Raw genomic sequence first — 12131 nt, forward strand, 5'->3', positions numbered from 1 at the left:
CACAGCCGGTCGCGCTAAGCTTTTTCTCGCTCAAGTGATTGGATCAGGAGCCCCAGAACTTGCACATGTCAGTCTCGTCTCGTCTCGTTCTTTGTTGCTTGAGTAGTATTCCGTAGGTAGACAGGCTACGCATCAGAGCCTCTAGACAACGCATCGCTTTGGTCCTGCCATTGGCTCACTCTATTATTTGACGAGCCCAGGCTACTGTTTCGGATAATTTAGCTTTACACCCTAGCATGATCTCTTCGATCTTTCGGGGTGGACGATGGTTGATAGATACCAGCCCAACCCAAACCCAGCCAAGAGCCAAGACCAAGAAAGACAAAGACAGAATGACATGCTACAGCCTCTTCTCGATAGAGCTTGGCGTCGTTTATTGCATTGCGTTGCCAGTGCCAGTGCCAGTGCCTTGCATTACAAAGGAGGGAGAGAGGAAAACTGCAAGACATATCAGAGACATGGGCATATAGATAGCTCCCGCATTCCCTTCAGAGGCCATAGCCCCAAACTTCAACCACACTCACTCTTTTGCGCTCTCTTTTTCTCCCCTCTTGGTGTGTTTCTTTTATTGCCTTTTTGCCTCTTCCGTCTTTCAGTGTCTGGTTACTCTGCTTGGCTGGGCTCAAGGAATAAATCAATCTATCATCCTCTGTCTCTCTCTTTCTTTCTCACTTGGCTGCATCCGTCGCCTTTACCGTTTCAATCCTTTCGGTAGCTGGCTGGCCACTCTCATTAAGGCTCTTTTTCTCTTTGTTGCCTTCCACTCACTAGAAGTTGCAATTATATTCACTTGGCTCCCTCCTTGGCAGTGCCAGAGCTATTGTTTCGTTGCGTGTCAGGCACCTCAATAGCCTCCCCTCTCTTTTCCCCTCCAGCCCTCCGCTTTTGGCTGGGGATTTCTTTATAGACAATAGCTTGTGGTTCTATTGTTATAAATTGAACTTTTCTAAGCAAGGGTACAATCACCATCACTCACTTAACTACTCATCCGCATCACTTGCGCTTGAACTGCAACACATCTTCATCGTTAAACTCAATCTCTGAACCACGATATCTTTGCAAATCTGTTCACTCATAAGTAAGACTCTTTTTCAAGTCTTCTTTTCATCTTTACTTACCTAAATACAACAGAAACTATGCATACGTCAATCCTCACACTTGGCCTCGTGGCCTTCCTTCGAGGTGCCACTGCTTCAAAAAACAGCTCTCGCTCCGGATACTCCATCACCCACACCTACGACTCCACCAACTTCTTCGAGGCATTCGAGTTCTTCAACGAAAAGGATCCTACCAATGGATTTGTCGAGTACATCGATGCCGACAGTGCCAACAGCGAGGGTTTGGCGGGTTTCGTTGACGGACAGGTCTACATGGGTGTAGACTATAAGACCAAGAACCCTTCCAAAGGCCGCAAGTCAGTCCGAGTTACTTCTCACGACTCTTTCACCCACGGTCTCTTCATCGCCGATATCGCCCACATGCCTGGCAGTATCCCTGGTGTTTGGCCTGCATTTTGGATGTTCTCTTCTGGAGGTACGTGGCCCGATGACGGGGAAATAGACGTCCTCGAGGGCGTCAGCACTCAAACTGAGAACAAGATCACTCTTCACACTGGACCTGGCTGCACTATCACCAACGACGGCTCCGATCAAAGCACTACTCTCGTCAACGACAACTGCAACGCTGGTGGTGCGAGCGAGGGTTGCGGCCAGTGCACCGCTGATAACCAGAACTATGGTGATGGTTTCAACGACATTGGCGGCGGAGTCTACGCCACCGAGTGGACTTCTGACTACATCGCTGTCTGGTTCTTCCACCGCGGTCGTATTCCCCAAGACATTCAATCTGGCAACCCCAATCCTGCATCCTGGGGAGCTCCCACTGCCAAGTTCAACGGAGGTCAGGGCTGCAACATCGACGACCACTTCAGAAACAACAACATCGTCTTCGACACTACTTTCTGCGGTGATTGGGCCGGCTCTCCCGATGTCTGGAACAAGAACCCTGAGACTGCATCCCTGGGAGAGTGCAACGACTATGTTGCCAGCAACCCTTCTGCCTTCAAGAACGCCTACTGGCTTGTGAACAGTATCAAGGTTTACAGCCAAGGCGAATCCAACGGCGGTGGTAACAACGGCGGTAACAATGGCGGCAACGGTGGAAACAGTGGCGAGGGTAACACTGGTGAAGGCAACAGTGGAAGCGGAAACTCGGGCAATGGTAACTCTGGAAACAACAACTCTGGCAACGGCAACAGTGGAAACGGCAACACTGGTGACAACAACAGCGGTAACAACAACTCCGGTGACGGCAACAGCGGCAATGGCAACTCTGGTAATGGCCAGAGTGGTAACGGCGATGCATACAACGGCGGCAATAACGGCGGTAACAATGGCGGTAACAACGGTGATGGTCAGACATACTCTCCTCCTGAGAACCAGCAAAGCCAAAACGGCGGCAACGTCTGGTACGTCCCTACCGGCGATAAACAACAGAACAACCAGAACGGAGACGGCTCCAGTTCTGGTAGTGAGCAAAGCCAAAGCTACGACAACGGCCAGTACCACGGTCCAGGAGCATACAGCAAGAGCCGTGTCCACAGTCACGGTGGCAGTCACAGAGGCTCAACAAGCTGGGACGGAAAGGGATGGCGAGTCAGTTCCAGACGATCCATGCCCAAGCAACACCTCGCATGAGCAAGGCCTCTAGAAGAACCCAGTTTGTCGTGTCTGTCATCGCATGAGATACCCACCCAGAAAAAGGAAGAAATGAGAAAAAATATCGGGTTGAGGGCGGCGTTATATGGACCACCGTTTGAACAGATATACTGAATATCTTCTCGGTTGCATTTTCGGTTCTTAGATTTCATATGTCAATCTTCTTACCTTCTCAGTACATATCTATCTTTATTTGATAAGTCAGTCAATATTGACTAAGCGGTTGAGTTGTCGTTAGGAGGATTATGGAAATGAAAGCATGTAGCAATACGAAGCTTATGATTACATTAAGTGCCCTGATTGTTAAATGAGTGACTTGATTTCGATATTCTGCTGGTAGTAGAGGTTGAGACTGAAAGGACGTTGAGAATGCCCCTGTTCGTTAGTCAGCCTGAAGTTAGTGGTGTTGGGGATAGATCGAGCTACACCACATGTGGTTTATCCTAGCAACGACTACAACTCTCTACTATCTACTTGACAGTGTAATTTTTCTTTCTCGATAAGACATGCATAAGGATGATATCATTACAGCGTTACTGCGTTAATTCAAAGGCATAATATCGTGACATGTTTGTCCCAGAAACTAGTCGTCATTGTTGTCCGTTATGCTAGAACAACATGTCCACGAGAGCGGGTCCCGACTAACACCAACGACTGATTATTAAACCGTCCAGCTTCTCGGACATTTTTCATAATTCCTCCAGATATTCGGATTCAATCAAACATTTCCAACACTGATATTCCTCAACAATTTTCTAGAAAATCGCTGTATTTAAAGTGATAAAACAGGCTCAGTCAAGTCAGATCAACTCAGCTACACTACTTTCCTTTACCAACTTGCCAACAACATACATCATGGAGTCTTTTCTCGGCCTCGACCTTACAAGGAACTATTCCTTCTTCACAGTATATCAACTCATAGTCTTCTCACAGAATTACAACTAATGATTCTCTAGGTACCGGCCGCATTCTTCATCATTGCTCTCCCTCACGCCTACACAATCACTGCCGCCAAGGGAACATACGACAACGCCAATCCTCGCTCCCATAAGAACAACATCGAAAAGTGTGAGAACTTTACCAAATCTGTGAGTTCCACAACCATGTCTTTAATCCCGTGTTCCCTTAGTAACACCCTTTAGGACAAACAATTCTTCTACCGAGCCAAGGCAGCCACAGAAAACGGATTCGAGACCCTCGGTCTCTACGCAGCCGGCCTCGTAGCCGCAAACTTTGCAGGCGTACCAACATCTACCATCAATGTCTTGGGTTTTAGCTACGTCGCAAGCCGCGTTGCGTACAACATAGTCTACCTGTGGCTGCAGGCCGATCGTCGCTTGGCGCCGGTGCGCAGTCTGGTGTGGACTGCGAGTATCGGCTTCATCATCACATTGTGGATCAAAGCTGGAAACAAGATGCTCTTTTTGTAGATTAGAAACTACTTAAGGGTATATACGTGTATATTAGAAAGAATAAAATACAAATTGTTGACCCAAACTAAAACTTCTGCCGGAGTGTTACACTGCACACATGTCGAGCTTTCGGCGATTTTATCCGTTTTGTACCACCCATTGCCTCAGATATAAAAGCCCGAGTTCATTTGCCGACTTGATACCTGGAGTCTCGCTTACCATGTTTGTTTATTTTATTATTCTAGACTTGTAGTGCGAGCCAAAGAGAAGCTAGCCAGGAAGTCAGGTGGGAAATGTATAGCATCACCTCGCAACGCAAACAAATCACTGTCCGCACTCTGAATCACAAGAAATATTCTCGAATCATCGTACTTATTCTGCCTTGATCTTGTATAAGAGCACGCCGTTTTCTCCCCAAGTCAACATACAAAAGAGCTCCTCTGATCAACAGACAACATACCAACTGCTTCGGAATAACACATTCACCATGCTCCCTATCAAGTCTTTGATCATCCTCTTCGCCCCAACTGCCTTGGCCCTCTCTGGCAACTCGGCTGCCTTTTTTGCCAGTGCCCCCGCCGTCACTGCCGCTCCCGCTCTTGAACAGGCCCTCGACTGCGATTACAGCTACTGCGACGAGAACCACATTTCGTGGTGCTTCCACTTCATCCCCTTCACTACTATCGACCCTACACTGGGCCCCATGCCGGGCGAGACAAGAGTCTCTGTTGGGGTTTGCGGTCCTAATACAGAGGTGCCGGTGCCGACTTATTGATTCACCACGGACGGGGTCTCGAAGTCGGTTTGATTCAGATACGATTTGGAGGAGATGCCCACGAATGCCTGCAACACTCATAGTCTAATAAAGAAAAGTAACGAGCGAACTTGAGATATCTCTATCTAGGCCAAAACAAAACTGTGAATCTAGGTAACCAAACGACATCCCAACATGATACCTGGGCACCCTACCATCCTTGCCAAAAAGATCGCCCAATAAAAGAAATACCAAATCCAAACTGTACGCTCCTGGGCTCTAGGTAAAGAGCCAAAATGCTATTCCAAGATTCCATAATATTCCTGGCCCTGCGCCTATCCATGCATTATTCAGTGTGTTTGCGTGTACCCTCAGTACATCTCAGCGCCTCCGAAACTCTTGTTTCGTGTCAGGTTAGCCCGAGCCTGAGTTGCTCGAGGAAGCTGATCCCTCGTAGACTTGCGTCTGTTTAATGGCCGGCGTTCTACGACCTCTGCCGCGCCGCTCTGGCCTTCTTCGGCCTCGATCATAACATCAGCTGGCATAGCGGCATCATCCTTGATCTTGGCCACGAAAAAGGATGAAACCAAAACACAGATACCGCCAAGGGCAAACACGATAGAGATACTGTGGTCACCTGGTGTGCCTCGCGGCTTCTGCCAGAGCTTGAAAATGACACTGGAGCCCACAGTAGCGATAATCTGCGGTGCAGCAATAGCCATGTTGTGGATGCCGAGAATCACACCAGCCTGGTCAATTTCTTCCTCCTCTTCGTCACCCCTGATTCCACCGTTGTTTGCTCTGGCAGTCGCCTGCCTCGTCCTCTGAGCACGGATCAGGGCATCTCTCCGGCTGATCTCGGCACTGATGATGGCCCATGGAGCCCACAGTGTCATGGCCCATGTAATACCGACAAGACCAATCAGTACAGTGGCCGCCTTGACAGTGCGCACAAAGAGCGTGGCAAACATGCATCCAGCAAAGAGAAGAAGAGAAAGGAACCATGCGCGCTTGAGAGTGAGTCCAGGGATAGCCAGCTTGTCCAACCAGGAGGGCTTGTCGTCTTCATCTTCATCGTAGTGACCAGCAGCAGGGGTCTCTCCTGGAACGTTGTTGACAGGCTGGCTGTCGTACGTGGGAGCAATAAAGAAGGGAAGGAATACGTTCGTAAGCAGACTCACAACAGAGTTGATGAGAAGTGCAAAGGTACCAATTCGAGTCGCTTGCTCATAAAGTTTGTTGAGCTGCTCTGGGGGCATATGAGGATTCGCTTCAAGGTATGGCTCTACATAGATCTCCCCGATATACGAGGATGTGTAGAACAGCAGAGGAAAGAATCCAACCCAGGCGCAGAACTGGACCTCGCAAACCCTCTTGATCTGAGGCGGCAGACGCTTGATCGACTTGAAAATGGTGAGGAAGAAAGAGATCACGCCATGCTCCTGTTTCTTGGCAGGCCCGTCAAGGCGAGGGTCTCGCTCCTTGATGAGGGCAGTGCTCACAAACACCGTCAAAGCGAGGGCCACACAAGCGATAGCACAAAGTATTTGAAACTGCGTCTTTCCGAGGAACCCAAGGTGACGAGTCAAGTCAACATACCCAGCAATATATCCGACAATGTTGCCGAATCCAGTAATTCGACTAGCCATGGCGTTGGCAGACTCCTGCTGGTGAGCTGGCGCGCAGTCGACAATGAAAGCACGGATGGAGGCCTGAACGGTATTAATGGCGAAGTCGAGGACATAGACACCAACAACTGCAACCACGATAGTTGTGGTCTTGACGCCCTGTGACTCGGGGTCAAAACCAATAATGTTAGAAGCACATGCGACAATCTCTTTGGCCCATGCAAGGAACAACAGTGAGAGGATCGTTGCGACCGACCCTCCAATCATGAATGGCTTTCTCTTCCCCATGGGCATACGACAGTTGTCGCTCAGCATACCCACGTATGGCTGAACAAGGGTACCAGTAAGTGGACCAGCAATCCAGACTAAAGCCATAAGAGACTTGCTGAGTCCCAGAGACAAGAGATATGGGGAGCCGTTTGAAAGTTCAACGGACCACGCGATCTGAAGACCACCAATACTAATGGTCAACAGGAGCAGGTACCATATGCTTTTGGTAGTTTGCGAATCATCGTGCTCCCCATGAGCATTATCGGTGTCGGCGTCGTGCCTCAGCAGAGGCGATTGTTCGTCAGTCCCTTGAGCGGCGACGCGGGCATAAGACTGGTTACCGGGGGTTCTTCGTGGGTTAGAGGCGGATGAAGCAGGTGGTCCATCACCTGCTTCGCGTTCCGAGGGTACGCCCATTATGACGGTGGCTGTATCTGAAAAACTGGAGTAGTAGCAAGCTTCCTCTTTGTCGAGTTTATTCAGGGACTCGACGCTTTTAAGAGGCTATGTTTTAATTGCCGTAGCGAGAGTCCGGACGCGGGGAGGCGCAATGTGCGAACTCAGGCAGCTGAGCTGGTAGCTGTCCAGGGCAGGGATGGACGAAGACGGTGACTGTCTACGTATCTTAGCGAACGTACTATCACGGCAGATGTTTCGAGGAGCCCAGGTCACGTCGAGTACAAGACGGACAAAGGATGAGACGAGACAAGACAAGACAGTCCAAAAAGCAAATAATAGAGGGAAACGAGTGGGATTAGTGTTGTGGTCTGGTCTTTGGTATTCTTTGCGTGCTTCGTGTTGAGATGGATCAACAAATGTCCGCTGATTTTTTTTAAACTTCTATCATGTGGTCAAATCAAAACTCACGCGACCGCACCTGGCGTACTCGTGCAGGCGTGGCAGGTGAAGAGAGGCTGGCGCAGTGCCGCAGGCTGTAAGAATGTGAAAAGCGATGCGTCACTGGGTCTCCGCCTCCAATAGATGGTGATGTACATCATATTTAGTCGAGGCCCCCCGTTCCTGATCCTGAGTCGCTCCGGGGCGTGTTTCACGACATGTAATTGGTCATCACGTCCATCTGCTGCCGCTGACCACTGAAAGGTCTCTAAAAACTCCATTGCTGGTGCATCCTTGGACTGCTTTTTCAGTGGAACTTACCCTGTATATAGATTTCATTGCATGAGCATCTGGCGGATAATTCAACTCGAATGCAGTGACTACTATCAAGGAGCTTTTGACCCGTATCTGAGACAAGATTCGACAGCCACGTGGTCGAAAATACTATTAAATTCAAGGCGGTCAGTCAAATCTTGATGCGAAACTCAGGCTAATAGCTCAAAGGCATCTAAAACAAGTAACACCAAATCTGCGCTTAATGTATGACGTCTGCAAGGAGAAACTACACTGAAATCTCGCGATAGCTGCACGCTAGCCTCCAATTTAAGTGGTGCTCTTCCTAAGAGCCTCAACAGACGTTATCAGTGTTGGGCCATCTGTTTATCATATCTTATCTCTGACATGAACCGGACTTTCCTTAGAAGTACGGTGATACGTTGAACCGAAGTCTCTAACAGCATCCACATTAAACTGGGTATGTCTAATGCCTGATTTACGAGGCACAGCGCTGGGAGCCTTAGCTAACCGAGCCTTGGGAATGTCTCAAGGAAAACCACCATGATGCAGCCAGACCTTCCCAGATGGACTGCTCACGATATCTTCCCCCATGTCATTTACGTACGTCAAGAAGTCATCTTCGCCTTGCCACAACGGAGTTCCTCCGAGAGATGCAGAAGCGAGAAGAGGGCCCAGACTTGCCAGATGCATTCGGTGAGAAAGCTTGGTAGGCGTAGACACATGCGGATACTGAGCATGCAGTGAGGCGGGCCCACTATCACCAGTCAGCGAATAACACACTCTGACACTGTTCGCCTGTCAGCCTGAAGGTGAAAACGGTTGTTGGGATGTCTTTGACAAGGTTGATACGTTATCGTCCCCACCACGCCAAGAAAAGGACGCCGTTTTCTCTTATCGTCGCCGATTCCGGTGGCTCATGAGCTACATCCATCGGCGAGATAATGACGGGAGAAAGAAGAAGAGAAGGGGAAAAAAAAAGAGATTTCTCTAGAGGCAACTATAACCGCCTCAATCGGTTTTGCTGTCTAACCACCAAGAGAAGGTGCCATGCCGTGCATCTTCGATTCGATAAGCTCAGTCGAACAAGCACTTATCCGCTGCTAACGGAGCGCCAAGCCCAGCGCCGAGAAAAAGTGGCGAATGAGGCCAGGCGTCAAGCTGCTGCACCGGGAACCAACGGGAACGGCGAAACGCAGCGGTTTAGTTAGACCTGGGAGAGAAGGCCGTAACAAAACAAACACCGGCCCGGTGTCTACCGACGCCGACGACCTAGTTATATCCGTAATGGTTGCAGAAACGGAACAAAAATGCTAGACGTTCAACTAGGTAGTTGGTCCATTCAAGGCCCGACCAGAAACTTTAGTTGAGCGGTTTTTAGAGAACGGCAGTTCCTTTTCATCAACGTCTGCAACGGTCTGGCTTTGGGTCGTGCAACTGTTTACCCAAGAAGAATGGGGGCATGGGGGCATGGGGCTGGCTCACTTCACTCACAAACACCAACCGAGCAAGGGCCGATTGGCACAGTACGTAATATCACAGCACTCGCAACACCAACACCGAGCAACCGAGACTGAGCAGCTTGCAAAGGGGGATCTCCAGACAGGGATCAGTTATGTTACCCTACCCAGCTGCGGGTTTCCAGACTTGGCAGATTCTGTTAGGTTAGCCGACCTGCAGAGGAAGAAGTTGAAGTACATATCTTGGTGCCTGGGAACTATTGAATGAATGTCACTGTGGAAAATTTGTTGAAAGAGTGGCCAAATCAAAACCTGAATAATGCAGCACCCCTTGGCGAAGTCAAACGGACTCAGTTCGGCGTTACCTTCCAACAATGACGCTGTCGTCAACAGTCTCGGCCTGCTCACGACCCCATTCAAACCCCAAGGACCCCAAGGGCTCTAGTGGGAAAAGAGGGGATGATAATGTGGACGGCTTTGTTTGTGGGGCCCTCCACGGCTCGAATTTGTCGCCGACCCCGTGTTTTGAGATGCAAGTTGGAGTCTGATGGTGTCGAAAACGGCCAACGTTGCACCACGGGCGAGGTACTAACGTTGCCGGGTTTCGTTATCCAGAACGCCAGAGCAATCTCTTGCAGAAAGTTTGTTTCTGAGGCGTAGCGACGATGCGACAGTTATTAATGGCTGATACACGAGGCGCTTCACGATTCAACTCCTGGATGTCAATGTTTCTGTCGATTGCTATGTATATCCACAGCCCTTCACTGCCGGGCACGCTCGGCTATGATGGAAAGGAACAGGGCTCTCATGGACCCAGACGGCCAGTTAGCCTGGGTTGTCGACATGCTATGCACGAAATTCCTGGTGCCTACGTACTACCGCAGCCTCCCTCTCTCTGCCAGGTGGACACCCTGTCAGAGCGATCATAGCAATGATCACCGGCTAAATTCAGAACAACTTTAGTGTCGTCTGCGACCTCCCCCTTTGAGGCTTATAGTTTGACAAAGGTGGTGTGCTGTCTGCGTTTGCTGGGATTTGTTACTAAAAACTGGCATCTCCGATCCTTCCATCCACCCACCACATGTGAGCGCGAGAAGGCTGCAAAGCGACACAAGTACTTCTTGTACCTCTCAACTCCCCGGTCCGACATTGCAGGGTTTCTCCATACAGTTGTTATGGATCTCACTGACCTCATTGAGGGTCAACCCCCGTACAAGCCGCCGAAGCCTCCGCAATTCTCCGCACCCCAGTCTACAATTAGCGAATAGCAATTCACTGTTCTCACTGTGTCCCCAAGAGCCAGGGGTTAGCGGACCCGTCGGCCATTCAGAAGCCACTCACAGTTGCTCATGTATTTCTTGTACATGGGATAAGGGACCTCGAGGCAGTTCCACCTCCACAGCCAAGTCCAGTTTCCAAGGCGCCACCGGAGAACGCATGGATGAAAGCCCCCATGCTGGTCGAAACGACCGAAGACTCTGAGGGGTTTTCCTATCTTGAAGGATTGCTTTAAATGTCCTGGCTCCTGCACTTGTCTGTTCGGGTCTATATAGATTAATGATCGCCCATCCCTTTCCCATTTACTCCCAACCCTGATGATCTCGTCGATTCCAAGCTCACTGCCTTAAATCAATCAAACGCCAAACTACAACCCAACTCATCAAGCATATACTCTCACTCACAAACTCATTCACAATGGCTATTCGAGAGCACTTCCGCCGCGCCATGCGCTCCGATGCTTCCGCATCAAACATCATCGACGTCAACACATCTGGAAAGATCACAGCTACCGTCACCAAGTCCAGCCAGAACAGCGACAAGTCTGATGTATCATCAAAGTCATCTCTTGTCAACAAGCTATCCCGCACCTGGACGTGGGGGTCCAAGGACAAAGACGCTACCAAGGAACGCAAGAGCAAGAAGGGAAAGAAGATCACTCACCCCAGCGAGAAGCCCTTGACAGCCCAAAATCTTCAACACCAAGAGATGTTGTCTCAATTCAGCTTCACCTTTGGTGCCTCTTCTCCTGAGCAGATTGAAGATGATGACTTCCTGGGAGTCAGCCCCTGTTGCACACGAGCTCCCAGCGTTGTCAACTTCTCCTTGGAAGGCGACAGCGAAAGCGACGATCAGACTTCTTCATCTTCATCCTCTATCAAATCATCCTAGTCAATTTCCTGAATTGGCAAGGCCGATGATAATGGATGGGCGGGCATGCGGGCACGCCGATAGTCGACAGGGGCGAAAGCTGGAAGAGTTCTAGAACGCCAGCTTTAACACCGCCCGCCACCAAAAGTTCAACGACATTCAGACTTAACCACCACACCAAGTTGATTTCTGGATAATTTCTTTGCATTGAGCGATGCATCCTATTCATCTAATTACATCCTTTGTGCTCGTCTCGTGTCAGCATCATTTCACCAATTCGGCGATGCGACATCTCAAGATCAGCAACTATCCCAACCAGAAGCGGAACATCAGCTGCCGATCTGAACACCACATTTCCGCCTCACCTTGCATGGTTCCCCATAATTCTTTCAAAAGGGGAAGACACAAAATAGACAACCAAAACAAAAGCAGTGCGCATTGGCTGTCTTTCTATCATCGAGGCTTGGTCCTTGAAGACGGTGTCTCGGGCACCATAGAAAAACCGCATGAAGTTATTTGAAACGCCACGATATGTGGTATGATTAGCATATTGGATTTAGCGATTTGGTATATGGAGTTTTTGCATATCATTATGGTCCTGCGATGGGCAG

At 49.6% G+C, this 12131-nt stretch overlaps 4 protein-coding genes across 4 annotated transcripts; 3 read left to right on the forward strand and 1 right to left on the reverse strand.

Annotated features, from left to right (window-relative positions):
• Positions 1 to 1136: 1136 nt before the first annotated feature.
• Positions 1137 to 2696, forward strand: FGSG_06888 (uncharacterized protein; the record flags this gene model as incomplete). Its single annotated transcript, XM_011328251.1, has 1 exon — positions 1137 to 2696. The coding sequence occupies one exon, from the start codon at positions 1137 to 1139 to the stop codon at positions 2694 to 2696; it is 1560 nt and encodes a 519-aa protein (XP_011326553.1).
• Positions 2697 to 3572: 876 nt separating this feature from the next.
• FGSG_06889 (uncharacterized protein) lies at positions 3573 to 4147 on the forward strand (the record flags this gene model as incomplete). Its single annotated transcript, XM_011328252.1, has 3 exons — positions 3573 to 3623; positions 3674 to 3805; positions 3860 to 4147. The coding sequence occupies 3 exons, from the start codon at positions 3573 to 3575 to the stop codon at positions 4145 to 4147; spliced, it is 471 nt and encodes a 156-aa protein (XP_011326554.1).
• Positions 4148 to 5254: 1107 nt separating this feature from the next.
• FGSG_06890 (uncharacterized protein) lies at positions 5255 to 7198 on the reverse strand (the record flags this gene model as incomplete). The annotated part of the gene is made up of 1 exon (XM_011328253.1): positions 5255 to 7198. The coding sequence occupies one exon, from the start codon at positions 7196 to 7198 to the stop codon at positions 5255 to 5257; it is 1944 nt and encodes a 647-aa protein (XP_011326555.1).
• Positions 7199 to 11067: 3869 nt separating this feature from the next.
• Positions 11068 to 11541, forward strand: FGSG_06891 (uncharacterized protein; the record flags this gene model as incomplete). The annotated part of the gene is made up of 1 exon (XM_011328254.1): positions 11068 to 11541. The coding sequence occupies one exon, from the start codon at positions 11068 to 11070 to the stop codon at positions 11539 to 11541; it is 474 nt and encodes a 157-aa protein (XP_011326556.1).
• Positions 11542 to 12131: the final 590 nt, after the last annotated feature.

This window comes from Fusarium graminearum, chromosome 4 (genome assembly GCF_000240135.3).
Source record: "Fusarium graminearum PH-1 chromosome 4, whole genome shotgun sequence".
NCBI classification, from domain to species: Eukaryota; Fungi; Ascomycota; class Sordariomycetes; order Hypocreales; family Nectriaceae; genus Fusarium; species Fusarium graminearum.